Source organism: Tachypleus tridentatus, chromosome 10 (genome assembly GCF_004210375.1).
Source record: "Tachypleus tridentatus isolate NWPU-2018 chromosome 10, ASM421037v1, whole genome shotgun sequence".
Taxonomy (NCBI): domain Eukaryota; kingdom Metazoa; phylum Arthropoda; class Merostomata; order Xiphosura; family Limulidae; genus Tachypleus; species Tachypleus tridentatus.
Window position 1 is genome coordinate 103,683,198 of NC_134834.1, and position 20,796 is coordinate 103,703,993.

Below are 20,796 nucleotides of genomic sequence, written 5' to 3' on the forward strand. Positions count from 1 at the left end.
GTTCGAAAGGAAAGAGGTGAACACTTTGCCTGAGTCTTGATGGCCAAGAAGGTGTAGGAACAAGCAGAAGTGCTAGATACTTGGCAGAAGCTTTCACCTAGAGCAATGCTCCGGACATCAGCTACTTCTTGGCCGTCAGAGAGTAATACTGAGAGGGGGACAGAATTGTAGTGCCCACTGACCTTTCAAAACCCTGTCCCATATGACTTGGAACTGGTGGTAGAAGATATGCTAGTGGTGAACTTAATTCAAGATTCCTTCTGGCTTTGATGTCTTACCCACCTAGCATGTGCACGAGCCTGGTGGAAAGTGACACGGTTTGAAAATGTGGGATATCTACAGAAAGTATCCCACGCCCGTTTTTGAGCCCTCCATGCCATGTGGCAGGCAGAATTCCACCACGAGCGAGGATATCATGGAAAATGTGTCCAGGTTTAGGAATACATTGAGCAGCTGCTTGTATAATACAGTCAATTACAGCTGCCACACAGTCGTCTATTGATGGCTGACTGACGATGGCAGGATTAACTTCTGCAAGAGCAGTGAAAGTGGACCAGTCTGTCTGATCCAGCTTCCATCGGGGCACGCAGATAGGGTGGCATCGACAATGGCCAGTCTCTCTTAAAAGTATAGGAAAATGATCACTGCCTAGTAGATTATTGTCAACCCTCCATGAAAAATGGGAGAATAATGAAGGGGAGCAAACTGAGAGATCAATAGCAGTAAAGAACTGACTAGTTGCATGGAAATAAGTTGAAGAACCAGTATTGAAAAGAGAAGAATTGTGATCAGAGAGCATATGCTCTACAGAGCGACCCCTCCTATCAATAACAAAACTTCCCCAGAGGGGATGGTATCCATTAAAATCCCCCAGGATCAGAAAGGGAGACGGCAACTGTTCAACAAGAGCATCAAGGTCTGATTGATCATATGTCTCTCCAGGGAACAGGTAGAGAGAACAAACAGTGATGGTATGACCCAAGGAAACACGGATGGCTACGGCCTCCAAGGGTGTGTTGAATGACAAAGACAGGGTGGGCAGATGCTGATCAACCAATAGTGCCACCCCTCCATGTACTCGTCCATCACTCAGCCTAAAATTTCTGTACACAGAAAACTGCCAAATGGTGACTGTATCAGCAGGTTTGAGAAATGTTTCTTGTAAGGAAAGACAAACAGGATGGTAGGAAGCAATAAGTGTTTTGATAACATCCAGATTAGAAGATAAACCTCGACAGTTCCATTACATCAAGGTGGCCATTTTTAATGACGGGTAGGTGAAGTGGCTGGAGAACCCTTCTGTTTATAACCACGTCTTTTTTTCCTTACTGTCCTCAGTCAGAGGAGGTCTATCAACCTCTGTGGATCCTGCCCTGGGTCGAGTTGGCAGGTCTTTGTTATTGGAAGGGGATTCCAGTGACTGAGGATGCGATCAAATGATTGTTTTGCATCTTGGGTGGGAGAAAAAGATGTATCTAAAGAAATGCCTGTATTTGAAACCAAAGGATGTGGATCTTGAGGTTTGTTGGAATGTAATGGGAGGAACAGAGATGGGTGTAGAAGTTGATTCATCAACCTTTTTAACTGTGGAGGTCAAAAGGCTTTTCATTTGTTTGGAAAATGATTCTCTTGGAGTCACAGAGAAATCTGTCTTCACTTCCACTGTAGTTGTGAAATGAAGTAAATCAGCATATGTCAGAGATGAAGTGGCGAACAGCAATTTCCGAGCCTCGGGATAACTAATGTTATGAGTCATTTTCAAACGCTGCACCTCTTTTTCCTCCAACCATTTTGGGCAAGAACGAAAGCATGAAGGGTGAGAACCATTGCAGTTGACACAATGTGGGTCCGTGTCACATTCATAGGCATCATGGTCCTTGCCACCACAACGAGCACATGTCAGGGAACCACGACATGACATCTTTGAGTGGCCAAACCTCTGACGTTGGAAACATCGGAGAGGGTTTGGAATGTACGGCCATATCATGCAATTTAGATAACCTGCCTTGATGGTGGCAGGTGCACGTGGTGATGTAAATGTCAAAACAAAGATATTTGTCAGCAGTGTAACTCCATCTTTGCGAGTGGAGATGCTCCTCACTGCAGAAACTCCTTGAGTGGAGAAACCAGCAAGAATCTCTGACTCAGGGACGCTCTTCAAATCCCTTCAACAATAACTCCTCGTGATGAATTCAAGGTAGCATGAGGGGTAACCTCAATAGGTACATCCCCAAATGCCTTTGAATTCAAGAGGAGTTCACTGTGTTGGGATGTGGATGTTTCAACCAATATGTCTCCAGATCTAAGCTTCTTTACTGACTTTGGAGAGCCAGCAAGTCCCTCTTGTCCCTTATGAATAAAAAAGGGGGACATTTGTCCTAAAGGTTTTTCTGAAAGAGAATGTAATATAAGAAAATGAGGTACGTGTGCTGCAGATGTTAAAGATTGCTGCTCAGTCTTCAAGACATGGTCATTTACCTATTGACTGTTTTTCACTATTTTATTTAAATTTCTCATAGGAGGATTCATATGAAAAAAGGAAAATTTCAGTACCCACTGACTCCACCCACCATGGAACCCTATGAGGGGCCTTACTACAATGTCATGCAAGGACAATGCAGCAACGCCAGGGTTTCGTGAGCACTATACCCAAACACCAGCATCAGGCACAATGTTCACAACACCCGTTGAGAACTTCCAACACTAGTACTTGGTTGACTCTAGCCCAAGTGGACCAGCCAATTGACCAAAGGGGGGCTACCCAAAGGCTGCCTGTCTACAGGAATTCAAGGCCAAAGTGGTGTGTTAGGGTTGGACCCCTCAACCACCAGGATCCTTTCCTTCCCTTCACGGGTCGCCACGCATGGCAAACACGTGGGTGGATGTTTAAATCCCAGAGGAGGTAACCAGAAAGAACAGAACTTTCCCTGGGAGGTCTCCTCACCATGTACAGGAATCCACACCGAGGGTAGGCTTGTGAAACAGTAATAATAATAATGTTAAAATGCATTCACAATTTCAGGGAAGTATGAACAAGCAGAATCATTCACCAATCACAAGAGGAGAGATATCTATTACTGTAATTATCTACTGGAAGAAAATTCATTAAAGTAGTCATAAATCAAAGTTGAGACAAAATACACCAGTGAACCTTTGAAATGGATCCTGAACATGGCATTTTCCAATTAATGCACATTAGTAAAATACCAGATGTTTTCAATGGTGAAAAGGGAAGGACTTAGAAAAATCCTTCAGAGCAAAAAACAAAGGCTCTTAAATTAGTTTTAAAACTACCCTATGACATACTGATAACTACATTTATTATTATTGTCTAAATTTCAGTAAAATATTCATATCTGTTTTCTCTGTAGTGGTTTGTAAGACTTGTCTGGCATGAAGTTGGCCTCCTTCTACAGAAAGTTTGCTGTCATGGTGTGCCTTGTCTTTCTCTCTTGTGCCTTTATGACGCATCTTTCATAGTCAAGCTGCACTTGTTCACGTGCTTCATCCATTCCTTCTTATTTTCTCCCTTTGGTCTTGTTGTCCAATAACTGTCATGGTGTGCCTTGTCTTTCTCTCTTGTGCCTTTATGACGATCTTTCATAGTCAAGCTGCACCTGTTCACGTGCTTCATCCATTCCTTCTTATTTTCTCCCTTTGGTCTTGTTGTCCAATAACATTCTGACTACATGACCATAATATCTACACTTTCATTGTTTTAATGTGTTAAGTAATGTTCTTCTAGCTTTGATCTTCTATAGACCTCTTCATTTGTGACTCTGTCTTTGTAAGATGTTCTCAACATTTTTTGAACATCCTTATTTTAAATGTACTGATTTTTCCTCCAATTATTGTTGATTGTCCTTGTTCCATCATCATATATGAAAGTAGATGGTACACAGAGTAGTCTCCTGCATTTCAACATAAATGCTTTTGCTGCCAAGATATCTTTCATTTTGCACAAGGCATTATTTGCACTATAATCAATGAAGGTGAAAACACCATTATAAATATACACATTGTTTACTCTAATAAAATAAAGCATTTCTAACTGGTATAAAATGGAGCACTGATGACTGGTATGATAGAACTTAAATGGATTCTGCATTTCTATGAGAATAATACAAATAACATTAAAAGCATGAATAAAAAATGAATTAATTTTGTCTAACAATTGAAAAATCAACTTTTTCTCTACTAGTATTGATATCTTAGCAGCCTCAACATGGCAACAGAAAGTCTCGAGAGTTGTTTCAAGAACAAATCCACTTTTTAAAATGATTTTTGCCTGGATGTCCTATTAGAACTTTTGTGAAATTCTTGGGTAAACTTTATTAATAACTACTATCATGGTTAATGACAGAAAACACTTTCACTGGTTAAAAATGGCCTTTAAATACCAGTAAAATGATAACTAAATAAGAGATGGTCCAGGTAAGTGAGTTGTAGTACCTCTGTTAACCAAGTAGCAGACAAATCAGATAACTGAGAAGGAGGAAGCCCAGATAACCAAGGAGACAACCGAGGTAAATGAGAAGAAAACTCAGATAATCGAGAAGGAATATTTGAGGTAACAGAGTAAGAGAGGTCCTGGTAACTGAGTAAGAGTTCCAAGCAACTGTGCAGGAACCAAGCCAAGATAAATATGTATGAATGTCTTCCATCTAACTGCATAGGAGTGTCTCAGTTAACTCAATAGGAGACAACTCAGGTTACAGAATAGGAGATAATAAAAGTAATAAAATAGCGGATAATCCAAGTAACAGAGTATAAGACAGCTCAGACAACTGAGTATGACTGCCAAGGTAACAGAGTAGGAAAAGTCCTGGTAACTCAGAAGGAGACGACCCAGGAAACCAAAGAAATGATCAAAGCAACTGGGTAGAAGATTACTCAAGACACTAGGGAGATAATGCAGCAAACTGGGCAGAAGATGATTTAACTTCCAACACTAATTGGTTCCTGCTGGTCTCATGTGGAGCTGGGCATCAATAAGAAAAAGTCTAACTTCAAGTTGATAGAAGATAAATGCTATACAGCCATTTCACATCATACACATTACTGGATGAGAAAAAAAGTGACAGAGAAACCAATGATAAACTCCACCAACGTTCCATTACTTTAGTAGAGACGAACAGTAGTTTTTGAGGAGTTTTATTAGATGCTAAGTGTAATACCTATTTATTGCATATTCATTATGCACTAAATTCCATCCTAACAATAAAAGAAGTACAAATTAGATCATAAAAAAATAAGTTGTATAACACTTATTCTTCTGAACAACAGATGACTAAAACTACTGAAATACAGGCATTTCATTAACTCTTTTGCAACAGATCACAGGTCAAAGACCATATTATCGTGTTTGTTGACTTGCATTCAAAATTTAATGGAACCACTATTTTATGAATTTATGTCAACAAGTTTAGAATCAAAGTTTAGATTATAATTCAAACTTTAATATTATATACTAGTTAATTTGAAAGGGGATATAAAAAGAACACACCTAAATATTGATTTTTTGAGAGTCACATGGTATGTTGAATGCAGCTCTGGTTAAAGTTGATGTTTGTGATGTTAAAATACTTAGTATAGTTTGGTATAAATTAGGAACTCACATTACCATACTGACAAGATAGAATATAAAATAGGAATTTCATATATTTATATTTTGCTGAGATATGGCTTGTGTACTAAATCAAACACAGTGGCCCCATCCAACTCTTTCCATTTGTGAAAACAGTGCCTTATGTACACTTACTGCAATATATGACATGCGAATAACCAACTAACAACTCAAAATATCCCCTTAAGTGGTTTTCTCAGCCATTTTAATCTGCAATAACGTTACCTACTTCTTTCAACCAAAGATTTAAAGGAATTAGGTTGTGTCTTTAATTTGCTCCAAGTTTCATACTTATTTTAGATCTAAATACAGCTTAGTTACTAAGCTTAATAAATAACAGTGAAATTCTACTGTATCAGTGTAGTTATTTGAATTTTTGGTTATTAAATAGTACATATAAAACCTAAAAATATTTCGATATCCTCCATGTGCAAAATTTTAGAATGCTTAGCAACCTATGTCTAGTAGCAACCGAGTTCAAATGTTATGGCTAGAAGAGACAATTGTTTCTTTTATATTTAAAGAAAAATAAGTTTCATAACTTATTTTTAAATAGTAATAATCTATGTACACACACAGAGAATAATAATTTAAATGTTACTGTATAATACAAAATACCAGTCCACTAAAACAGCCAAGACCAGATCAGCTTTATGTTACTGGATACAATAACATGAGTGCATGTGCACCATGTTAATGCAAGTTATGTAGTGTTAACTAGGCATGACTAAGGTTAATATAATAAAAAAAATTAGATAAATATAAAATGTTGAGACTTAAGTTACTTGGACTAAACATATATACTTTCATATTACATTATGTAGTCATTCTAACATGAAACAAAATGCATACTTAATTTGTAATCTTTTATGATGGTTATGAGATCGGTCAACTGATAGAACTCAGAGAGACTATAGAAAGGTATACAAAATAAAATAAAATATCACTGAAAACAAACATATGAAATGTATTTAAGAGGTTTTACACATTACACAAATACTACTCGAGATTTTTGGTATGAAGAACAGTTTTTTAATTATAACATGAAATCAGTTAGCATTCAGACTAGTAACTTGATATTTCATTAAACATATCTTTTGCAAAAATGTATCATTAAATAATGTTTTTTGTGTAAGAAAGCTTGTAACCTTTATTAAAGGTATGTAAAATTTTGTGAAGGTACATATACTGTATCAAAAGTTGTAGTATAAATACTTAAGAGGTGCAAATGTGTATACGAACTTACGTATATTATATCAAACCAATTGCACAAGGGTTAAAGAAACAAATACTTCGGTGAGATTATTTTACTAGCAACAATATCATTTTGTTTAATAAAATATGCTCTCAGAACAAAATCTCATTAACAGTTTTGTTTTGAGTTTATTTACCAATTTAAATATTATTTTATTAGAAGTTAAGTATTTTATAGCAAGGAAGAATATTCTTCAGAACAAGTACAATGTTCTGATGACAAATGTTAATGAAAAAGAAGGTAAGAAAATATGAATCCTATTAGGTTTCATCAAACCAAATATATCATGAACATAAATGCACTGCATTATGTGCTCAAAACTACCATTTACCTGCATTAACAAAATTACAACTAACGAGAAAGAAAACATGAAACTAACAAGTTCACACACTCACCTTGGCTGACAACGGTGAAGGGAATTCAGAATCAAATCGATTACTCAAGCCAAACCTTATGGAAAAAAAAAAACTCTTAAGGTGCAAGCTTCATTTCACTTATTAAAACACACAACAATGAATTTATACATTTAACAATAAGTTTATTGTCAACAAAATGAATGCTACTTAGTTAATAAAGATAAAATATTTTGTTTATGGACACAACCAGAACAAACTTTATGATATTTAAAGTTGCAGAGACATATATCAAAATACCATTAAAGAATGTAATCTTACCAAGTACGTTTTTCCACAATATATTCTTTAAACTAATGTATATTTGATTTGACACAAATAGTAACACACTGAAAAACAAATATGATCAACTGTACAAACAGCACAACAGGAACACTTTACAATCAATTATCTTCAGTACAGATCCTGTACAGCCTCACATGAACACTTTACAATCAACTATCACTAGTAGAGATCCTGTACAGCCCCACATGAACACTTCACAATCAACTATCACTAGTACAGATCCTGTACAGCACAACAGGAACACTTTACAATCAACTATCACTAGTACAGATCCTGTACAGCACAACAGGAACACTTTACAATCAACTATCACTAGTAGAGATCCTGTACAGCCCCACATGAACACTTTACAATCAACTATCACTAGTAGAGATCCTGTACAGCACAACAGGAACACTTTACAATCAACTATCACTAGTATAGATCCTGTACAGCACAACAGGAACACTTTACAATCAACTATCACTAGTACAGATCCTGTACAGCACAACAGGAACACTTTACAATCAACTATCACTAGTAGAGATCCTGTACAACACAACAGGAACACTTTACAATCAACTATCACTAGTAGAGATCCTGTACAGCCCCACATGAACACTTTACAATCAACTATCACTAGTATAGATCCTGAACAGCACTACATGTACACTTTACAATCAACTATCTTCAGTACAGATCCCGTACAGCCCCACATGAACAATTTACAATCAACTATCACTATTAGAGATCCTCTACAGCCCCACATAAACAATTTACAATCAACTATCTTTAGTATAGATCCTGAACAGCACAACAGGAACACTTTACAATCAACTATCACTAGTAGAGATCCTGTACAGCACAACAGGAACCCTTTACAATCAACTATCAATAGTAGAGATCATGTACAGCCCCACATGAACAATTTACAATCAACTATCTCTAGTAGAGATCATGTACAGCACCACATGAACACTTTACAATCAACTATCACTAATACAGATCCTGTACAGCCCCACATGAACACTTTACAACCAACTATCACTAGTACAGATCCTGTACAGCACAACAGAAACACTTTACAATCAACTATCACTAGTAGAGATTCTGTACGGCACTACATGTACACTTTACAATCAACTATCTTCAGTACATATCCTGTACAGCACTACATGAACAATTTATAACCAACTATCTTTAGTATAGATCCTGAACAGCACTACATGTACACTTTACAATCAACTATCTTCAGTACAGATCCTGTACAGCCCCACATGAACAATTTACAATCAACTATCACTATTAGAGATCCTCTACAGCCCCACATAAACAATTTACAATCAACTATCTTTAGTATAGATCCTGAACAGCACAACAGGAACACTTTACAATCAACCATCACTAGTAGAGATCCTGTACAGCCCCACATGAAAACTTTACAATCAACTATCACTAGTAGAGATCCTGTACAGCACAACATGAACACTTCACAATCAACTATCACTAGTAGAGATCCTGTACAGCCCCACATGAACAATTTACAATCAACTATCACTAGTACAGATCTTGTACAGCACAACAGGAACACTTTACAATCAACTATCACTAGTACAGATCCTGTACAGCACTACATGTACACTTTACAATCAACTATCACTAGTAGAGATCCTGTACAGCACTACATGAACAATTTATAATCAACTATCTTTAGTGTAGATCCTGAACAGCCCCACATGAACAATTTACAACCAACTATCACTAGTAGAGATCCTGTACAGCCCCACATGAACACTTTACAATCAACTATCACTAGTATAGATCCTGTACAGCACAACAGGAACACTTTACAATCAACTATCACTAGTAGAGATCCTGTACAGCCCCACATGAACAATTTACAATCAACTATCACTAGTAGAGATCCTGTACAGCCCTACATGAACACTTTACAATCAACTATCTTCAGTACAGATCCTGTAGCCCCACATGAACAATTTACAATCAACTATCTTTAGTGTAGATCCTGAACAGCACTACATGTACACTTTACAATCAATTATCTTCAGTGCAGATTCTGTACAGCCCCACATGAACAATTTACAATCAACTATCACTAGTAGAGATCCTGAACAGCCCCACATGAACAATTTACAATCAACTATCACTAGTAGAGATCCTGTACAGCACTACATGTACACTTTACAATCAACTATCACTAGTAGAGATCCTGTACAGCACAACGTGAACACTTTACAATCAACTATCTCTAGTAGAGATCCTGTACAGCACAACATGAACAATTTACAATCAACTATCTTCAGTATAGATCCTGTACAGCCCCACATGAAATATTTACAATCAACTATCTTTAGTATAGATCCTGTACAGCCCCACATGAACAATTTACAATCAACTATCTTTAGTATAGATCCTGTAGAGCACAACATGAACAATTTACAATCAACTATCTTTAGTGTAGATCCTGAACAGCACTACATGTACACTTTACAATCAACTATCACTAGTAGAGATCCTGTACAGCACAACAGAAACACTTTACAATCAACTATCACTAGTAGAGATCCTGTACAGCCCCACATGAACAATTTACAATCAACTATCTCTAGTAGAGATCCTGTACAGCCCCACATGAACACCTTACAATCAACTATCACTAGTAGAGATCCTGAACAGCCCCACATGAACAATTTACAACCAACTATCACTAGTAGAGATCCTGTACAGCCCCACATGAACACTTTACAATCAACTATCACTAGTAGAGATCCTGTACAACACAACAGAAACACTTTACAATCAACTATCACTAGTAGAGATCCTGTACAGCACAACAGGAACACTTTACAATCAACTATCTCTAGTAGAGATCCTGTACAGCACAACAGGAACACTTTACAATCAACTATCTTCAGTACAGATCCTGTAGCCCCACATGAAGAATTTACAATCAACTATCTTTAGTGTAGATCCTGAACAGCACTACATGTACACTTTACAATCAATTATCTTCAGTACAGATTCTGTACAGCCCCACATGAACAATTTACAATCAACTATCACTAGTAGAGATCCTGTACAGCACAACAGGAACACTTTACAATCAACTATCACTAGTAGAGATTCTGTACAGCACTACATGTACACTTTACAATCAACTATCTTCAGTACAGATCCTGTACAGCACTACATGAACAATTTATAATCAACTATCTTTAGTATAGATCCTGAACAGCACTACATGTACACTTTACAATCAACTATCTTCAGTACAGATCCTGTACAGCCCCACATAAACAATTTACAATCAACCATCACTAGTAGAGATCCTGTACAGCCCCACATGAAAACTTTACAATCAACTATCACTAGTAGAGATCCTGTACAGCACAACATGAACAATTTACAATCAACTATCTTTAGTATAGATCCTGTACAGCACAACAGGAACACTTTACAATCAACTATCACTAGTATAGATCCTGTACAGCACAAAAGAAACACTTTACAATCAACTATCTCTAGTAGAGATCCTGTACAGCACAACAGGAACACTTTACAATCAACTATCACTAGTAGAGATCCTGTACAGCACAACAGGAACACTTTACAATCAACTATCTCTAGTAGAGATCCTGTACAGCACAACAGGAACACTTTACAATCAACTATCTTTAGTATAGATCCTGAACAGCACTACATGAACAATTTATAATCAACTATCTTTAGTATAGATCCTGAACAGCACTACATGTACACTTTACAATCAACTATCTTCAGTACAGATCCTGTACAGCCCCACATGCACAATTTACAATCAACTATCTTTAGTGTAGATCCTGAACAGCACTACATGTACACTTTACAATCAACTATCACTAGTAGAGATCCTGTACAGCCCCACATGAACAATTTACAACAACTATCACTAGTAGAGATCCTTTACAGCCCCACATGAACACTTTACAATGAACTATCACTAGTAGAGATCCTGTACAGCACAACAGGAACACTTTACAATCAACTATCTCTAGTAGAGATCCTGTACAGCACAACAGGAACACTTTACAATCAACTATCACTAGTATAGATCCTGTACAGCACAACAGAAACACTTTACAATCAACTATCTCTAGTAGAGATCCTGTACAGCACAACAGGAACACTTTACAATCAACTATCACTAGTATAGATCCTGTACAGCACAACAGGAACACTTTACAATCAACTATCACTAGTATAGATCATGTACAGCACAACAGGAACACTTTACAATCAACTATCACTAGTATAGATCCTGTACAGCACAAAAGAAACACTTTACAATCAACTATCTCTAGTAGAGATCCTGTACAGCACAACAGGAACACTTTACAATCAACTATCACTAGTATAGATCCTGTACAGCACAACAGGAACACTTTACAATCAACTATCACTAGTATAGATCCTGTACAGCACAACAGGAACACTTTACAATCAACTATCACTAGTAGAGATCCTGTACAGCCCCACATGAACAATTTACAATCAACTATCACTAGTAGAGATCCTGTACAGCCCTACATGAACACTTTACAATCAACTATCTTCAGTACAGATCCTGTAGCCCCACATGAACAATTTACAATCAACTATCACTAGTAGAGATCCTGTACAGCACAACAGGAACCCTTTACAATCAACTATCAATAGTAGAGATCATGTACAGCACAACAGGAACACTTTACAATCAACTATCACTAGTAGAGATCCTGTACAGCACAACAGGAACACTTTACAATCAACTATCACTAGTAGTGATCCTGTACAGCACAACATGAACACTTCACAATCAACTATCACTAGTAGAGATCCTGTACAGCCCCACATGAACAATTTACAATCAACTATCTCTAGTAGAGATCATGTACAGCACCACATGAACACTTTACAATCAACTATCACTAACACAGATCCTGTACAGCCCCACATGAACACTTTACAACCAACTATCACTAGTACAGATCCTGTACAGCACAACAGAAACACTTTACAATCAACTATCACTAGTAGAGATTCTGTACAGCACTACATGTACACTTTACAATCAACTATCTTCAGTACAGATCCTGTACAGCCCCACATGAACAATTTACAATCAACTATCACTAGTAGAGATCCTCTACAGCCCCACATATACAATTTACAATCAACTATCTTTAGTATAGATCCTGAACAGCACTACATGTACACTTTACAATCAACTATCACTAGTAGAGATCCTGTACAGCACAACGTGAACACTTTACAATCAACTATCACTAGTAGAGATCATGTAGAGCACAACAGAAACACTTTACAATCAACTATCACTAGTATAGATCCTGTACAGCACAAGAGGGACACTTTACAATCAACTATCACTAGCAGAGATCCTGTACAGCACAACATGAACAATTTACAATCAACTATCTTCAGTATAGATCCTGTACAGCCCCACATGAACAATTTACAATCAACTATCTTTAGTATAGATCCTGTACAGCCCCACATGAACAATTTACAATCAACTATCTTTAGTATAGATCCTGTACAGCCCCACATGAACAATTTACAATCAACTATCTTTAGTATAGATCCTGTAGAGCACAACATGAACAATTTACAATCAACTATCTTTAGTGTAGATCCTGAACAGCACTACATGTACACTTTACAATCAACTATCACTAGTAGAGATCCTGTACAGCACAACAGGAACACTTTACAATCAACTATCACTAGTAGAGATCCTGTACAGCACAACATGAACACTTCACAATCAACTATCACTAGTAGAGATCCTGTACAGCCCCACATGAACAATTTACAATCAACTATCTCTAGTAGAGATCCTGTACAGCCCCACATGAACACCTTACAATCAACTATCACTAGTAGAGATCCTGTACAGCCCCACATGAACACTTTACAATGAACTATTACTAATACAGATCCTGTACAGCACAACAGGAACAATTTATAATAAACTATTTTTAGTATAGACCCTGTAGAGCACTACATGAACAATTTACAATCAACTATCACTAGTAGAGATCCTGTACAGCCCCACATGAACACTTTACAATCAACTATCACTAGTAGAGATCCTGTACAGCACAACAGGAACACTTTACAATCAACTATCACTAGTATAGATCCTGTACAGCACAACAGGAACACTTTACAATCAACTATCTCTAGTAGAGATCCTGTACAGCACAACAGGAACACTTTACAATCAACACTCTCTAGTAGAGATCCTGTACAGCCCCACATGAACAATTTACAATCAACTATCACTAGTAGAGATCCTGTACAGCACAACAGGAACACTTTACAATCAACTATCACTAGTAGAGATCCTGTACAGCACAACAGGAACACTTTACAATCAACTATCTCTAGTAGAGATCCTGTACAGCACAACAGGAACACTTTACAATCAACACTCTCTAGTAGAGATCCTGTACAGCACAACAGGAACACTTTACAATCAACTATCTTCAGTACAGATCCTGTAGCCCCACATGAAGATTTTACAATCAACTATCTTTAGTGTAGATCCTGAACAGCACTACATGTACACTTTACAATCAATTATCTTCAGTACAGATTCTGTACAGCCCCACATGAACAATTTACAATCAACTATCACTAGTAGAGATCCTGTACAGCACAACAGGAACCCTTTACAATCAACTATCAATAGAAGAGATCATGTACAGCCCCACATGAACAATTTACAATCAACTATCTCTAGTAGAGATCATGTACAGCACCACATGAACACTTTACAATCAACTATCACTAATACAGATCCTGTACAGCCCCACATGAACACTTTACAACCAACTATCACTAGTACAGATCCTGTACAGCACAACAGAAACAATTTACAATCAACTATCTTTAGTATAGATCCTGAACAGCACTACATGTACAATTTACAATCAACTATCTTCAGTACAGATCCTGTACAGCCCCACATGAACAATTTACAATCAACTATCACTATTAGAGATCCTCTACAGCCCCACATAAACAATTTACAATCAACTATCTTTAGTATAGATCCTGAACAGCACAACAGGAACACTTTACAATCAACCATCACTAGTAGAGATCCTGTACAGCCCCACATGAAAACTTTACAATCAACTATCACTAGTAGAGATCCTGTACAGCACAACATGAACACTTCACAATCAACTATCACTAGTAGAGATCCTGTACAGCCCCACATGAACAATTTACAATCAACTATCACTAGTACAGATCTTGTACAGCACAACAGGAACACTTTACAATCAACTATCACTAGTAGAGATCCTGTACAGCACTACATGAACAATTTATAATCAACTATCTTTAGTGTAGATCCTGAACAGCCCCACATGAACAATTTACAACCAACTATCACTAGTAGAGATCCTGTACAGCCCCACATGAACACTTTACAATCAACTATCACTAGTATAGATCCTGTACAGCACAACAGGAACACTTTACAATCAACTATCACTAGTAGAGATCCTGTACAGCCCCACATGAACAATTTACAATCAACTATCACTAGTAGAGATCCTGTACAGCCCTACATGAACACTTTACAATCAACTATCTTCAGTACAGATCCTGTAGCCCCACATGAACAATTTACAATCAACTATCTTTAGTGTAGATCCTGAACAGCACTACATGTACACTTTACAATCAATTATCTTCAGTGCAGATCCTGTACAGCCCCACATGAACAATTTACAATCAACTATCACTAGTAGAGATCCTGAACAGCCCCACATGAACAATTTACAATCAACTATCACTAGTAGAGATCCTGTACAGCACTACATGTACACTTTACAATCAACTATCACTAGTAGAGATCCTGTACAGCACAACGTGAACACTTTACAATCAACTATATCTAGTAGAGATCCTGTACAGCACAACATGAACAATTTACAATCAACTATCTTCAGTATAGATCCTGTACAGCCCCACATGAACAATTTACAATCAACTATCTTTAGTATAGATCCTGTACAGCCCCACATGAACAATTTACAATCAACTATCTTTAGTATAGATCCTGTAGAGCACAACATGAACAATTTACAATCAACTATCTTTAGTGTAGATCCTGAACAGCACTGCATGTACACTTTACAATCAACTATCACTAGTAGAGATCCTGTACAGCACAACAGAAACACTTTACAATCAACTATCACTAGTAGAGATCCTGTACAGCCCCACATGAACAATTTACAATCAACTATCTCTAGTAGAGATCCTGTACAGCCCCACATGAACACCTTACAATCAACTATCACTAGTAGAGATCCTGTACAGCCCCACATGAACACTTTACAATGAACTATTACTAATACAGATCCTGTACAGCACAACAGGAACAATTTATAATCAACTATTTTTAGTATAGACCCTGTAGAGCACTACATGAACAATTTACAATCAACTATCACTAGTAGAGATCCTGTACAGCACAACATGAACACTTTACAATCAACTATCACTAGTAGAGATCCTGTACAGCCCACATGAACACTTTACAATCAACTATCACTAGTATAGATCCTGAACAGCACAACAGGAACACTTTACAATCAACTATCTCTAGTAGAGATCCTGTACAGCACAACAGGAACACTTTACAATCAACTATCACTAGTATAGATCCTGTACAGCACAACAGGGACACTTTACAATCAACTATCTCTAGTAGAGATCCTGTACAGCACAACAGGAACACTTTACAATCAACACTCTCTAGTAGAGATCCTGTACAGCCCACATGAACAATTTACAATCAACTATCTTTAGTATAGATCCTGAACAGCACTACATGTACACTTTATAGTCAACTATCACTAGTAGAGATCCTGTACAGCCCCACATGAACAATTTACAATCAACTATCTTTAGTATAGATCCTGTACAGCACAACATGAACACTTTACAATCAACTATCACTAGTAGAGATCCTGTACAGCCCCACATGAACACTTTACAATCAACTATCGCTAGTAGAGATCCTGTACAGCACAACATGAACACTTCACAATCAACTATCAGTAGTAGAGATCCTGTAGAGCCCCACATGAACAATTTACAATCAACTATCTTCAGTATAGATCCTGTACAGCCCCACATGAACAATTTACAATCAACTATCTTTAGTAGATCCTGTACAGCCCCACATGAACAATTTACAATCAACTATCTTTAGTGTAGATCCTGAACAGCACTACATGTACACTTTACAATCAACTATCTACAGTAGAGATCCTGTACAGCCCACATGAACAATTTATAATCAACTATCTTTAGTGTAGATCCTGAACAGCACTACATGTACACTTTACAATCAACTATCTACAGTACAGATCCTGTACAGCCCCACATGAACAATTTACAATCAACTATCTTCAGTATAGATCCTGTACAGCCCCATATGAACAATTTACAATCAACTATCTTTAGTATAGATCCTGTAGAGCACAACATGAACAATTTACAATCAACTATCTTTAGTGTAGATCCTGTACAGCACAACAGGAACACTTTACAATCAACTATCACTAGTAGAGATCCTGTACAGCACAACATGAACACTTCACAATCAACTATCACTAGTAGAAATCCTGTACAGCCCCACATGAACAATTTACAATCAACTATCTCTAGTAGAGATCCTGTACAGCCCCACATGAACACCTTACAATCAACTATCACTAGTAGAGATCCTGTACAGCCCCACATGAACAATTTACAATCAACTATCACTAGTAGAGATCCTGTACAGCCCCACATGAACAATTTACAATCAACTATCACTAGTAGAGATCCTGTACAGCCCCACATGAACAATTTACAATCAACTATCTTCAGTATAGATCCTGTACAGCCCCACATGAACAATTTACAATCAACTATCTTTAGTATAGATCCTGTACAGCCCCACATGAACAATTTACAATCAACTATCTTTAGTATAGATCCTGTACAGCCCCACATGAACAATTTACAATCAACTATCTTCAGTATAGATCCTGTACAGCCCCACATGAACAATTTACAATCAACAATCTTTAGTATAGATCCTGTAGAGCACAACATAAACAATTTACAATCAACTATCTTTAGTGTAGATCCTGAACAGCACTACATGTACACTTTACAATCAACTATCACTAGTAGAGATCCTGTACAGCACAACAGAACACTTTACAATCAACTATCACTAGTAGAGATCCTGTACAGCACAACAGGAACACTTTACAATCAACTATCACTAGTAGAGATCCTGTACAGCCCCACATGAACACTTTACAATCAACTATCACTAGTAGAGATCCTGTACAGCACAACAGGAACACTTTACAATCAACTATCACTAGTATAGATCCTGTACAGCACAACAGGAACACTTTACAATCAACTATCACTAGTATAGATCCTGTACAGCACAAAAGAAACACTTTACAATCAACTATCTCTAGTAGAGATCCTGTACAGCACAACAGGAACACTTTACAATCAACTATCACTAGTATAGATCCTGTACAGCACAACAGGAACACTTTACAATCAACTATCACTAGTAGAGATCCTGTACAGCACAACAGGAACACTTTACAATCAACTATCACTAGTATAGATCCTGTACAGCACAACAGGAACACTTTACAATCAACTATCACTAGTAGAGATCCTGTACAGCCCACATGAACAATTTACAATCAACTATCTTTAGTATAGATCCTGAACAGCACTACATGAACAATTTACAATCAACTATCTTTAGTATAGATCCTGAACAGCACTACATGTACACTTTACAATCAACTATCACTAGTAGAGATCCTGTACAGCCCCACATGAACAATTTACAATCAACTATCTTCAGTATAGATCCTGAACAGCACTACATGTACACTTTACAATCAACTATCTTCAGTACAGATCCTGTACAGCCCCACATGAACAATTTACAATCAACTATCTTTAGTATAGATCCTGTAGAGCACAACATGAACAATTTACAATCAACTATCTTTAGTGTAGATCCTGAACAGCACTACATGTACACTTTACAATCAACTATCTACAGTACAGATCCTGTACAGCCCCACATGAACAATTTATAATCAACTATCTTTAGTGTAGATCCTGAACAGCACTACATGTACACTTTACAATCAACTATCTTCAGTACAGATCCTGTACAGCCCCACATGAACAATTTACAATCAACTATCTTTAGTATAGATCCTGTAGAGCACTACATGAACAATTTACAATCAACTATCTTCAGTACAGATCCTGTACAGCCCCACATGAACAATTTACAATCAACTATCTTTAGTATAGATCCTGAACAGCACTACATGTACACTTTACAATCAACTATCTTCAGTACAGATCCTGTACAGCCCCACATGAACAATTTACAATCAACTATCTTTAGTATAGATCCTGTAGAGCCCCACATGAACAATTTACAATCAACTATCTTCAGTATAGATCCTGTACAGCCCCACATGAACAATTTACAATCAACTATCTTTAGTATAGATCCTGTACAGCCCCACATGAACAATTTACAATCAACTATCTTTAGTATAGATCCTGTAGAGCACTACATGAACAATTTACAATCAACTATCTTCAGTACAGATCCTGTACAGCCCCACATGAACAATTTACAATCAACTATCTTTAGTATAGATCCTGAACAGCACTACATGTACACTTTACAATCAACTATCTTCAGTACAGATCCTGCACAGCCCCACATGAACAATTTACAATCAACTATCTTTAGTATAGATCCTGTAGAGCCCCACATGAACAATTTACAATCAACTATCTTCAGTATAGATCCTGTACAGCCCCACATGAACAATTTACAATCAACTATCTTTAGTGTAGATCCTGAACAGCACTACATGTACACTTTACAATCAACTATCACTAGTAGAGATCCTGTACAGCACAACAGAAACACTTTACAATCAACTATCACTAGTAGAGATCCTGTACAGCACAACAGGAACACTTTACAATCAACTATCACTAGTAGAGATCCTGTACAGCACAACAGGAACACTTTACAATCAACTATCTCTAGTAGAGATCCTGTACAGCACAACAGGAACACTTTACAATCAACTATCTCTAGTAGAGATCCTGTACAGCACAACAGGAACACTTTACAATCAACTATCACTAGTAGAGATCCTGTACAGCCCCACATGAACAATTTACAATCAACTATCACTAGTAGAGATCCTGTACAGAACAACAGGAACACTTTACAATCAACTATCACTAGTAGAGATCCTGTACAGCACAACAGGAACACTTTACAATCAACTATCTCTAGTAGAGATCCTGTACAGCACAACAGGAACACTTTACAATCAACACTCTCTAGTAGAGATCCTGTACAGCACAACAGGAACACTTTACAATCAACTATCACTAGTAGAGATCCTGTACAGCCCCACATGAACAATTTACAATCAACTATCTTTAGTATAGATCCTGAACAGCACTACATGTACACTTTACAATCAACTATCTTCAGTACAGATCCTGTACAGCCCCACATGAACAATTTACAATCAACTATCTTCAGTATAGATCCTGAAGAGCACAACATGAACAATTTACAATCAACTATCTTTAGTATAGATCCTGTACAGCCCCACATGAACAATTTACAATCAACTATCTTCAGTATAGATCCTGAAGAGCACAACATGAACAATTTACAATCAACTATCTTTAGTATAGATCCTGTAGAGCACAACATGAACAATTTACAATCAACTATCTTTAGTGTAGATCCTGAACAGCACTACATGTACACTTTACAATCAACTATCTTCAGTACAGATCCTGTAGCCCCACATGAACAATTTACAATCAACTATCTTTAGTGTAGATCCTGAACAGCCCCACATGAACAATTTACAATCAACTATCACTAGTAGAGATCCTGTACAGCACTACATGTACACTTTACAATCAACTATCTCTAGTAGAGATCCTGTACAGCACAACATGAACAATTTACAATCAACTATCTTCAGTATAGATCCTGTACAGCCCCACATGAACAATTTACAATCAACTATCTTTAGTATAGATCCTGTACAGCC

The 20,796-nt window shown here is 37.1% G+C and overlaps 1 protein-coding gene across 1 annotated transcript in view; it reads right to left on the bottom strand.

The window, feature by feature from the left end:
- LOC143228431 (cysteine-rich hydrophobic domain-containing protein 2-like) overlaps positions 1-20,796 on the bottom strand; it is a 67,711-nt gene that overhangs the window by 15,519 nt on the left and 31,396 nt on the right. The window contains exon 2 of the mRNA XM_076459694.1: positions 7,277-7,331. Coding sequence (XP_076315809.1) covers positions 7,277-7,331 — 55 coding nt within the window. The remainder of the gene's footprint in view (positions 1-7,276; positions 7,332-20,796) is intronic.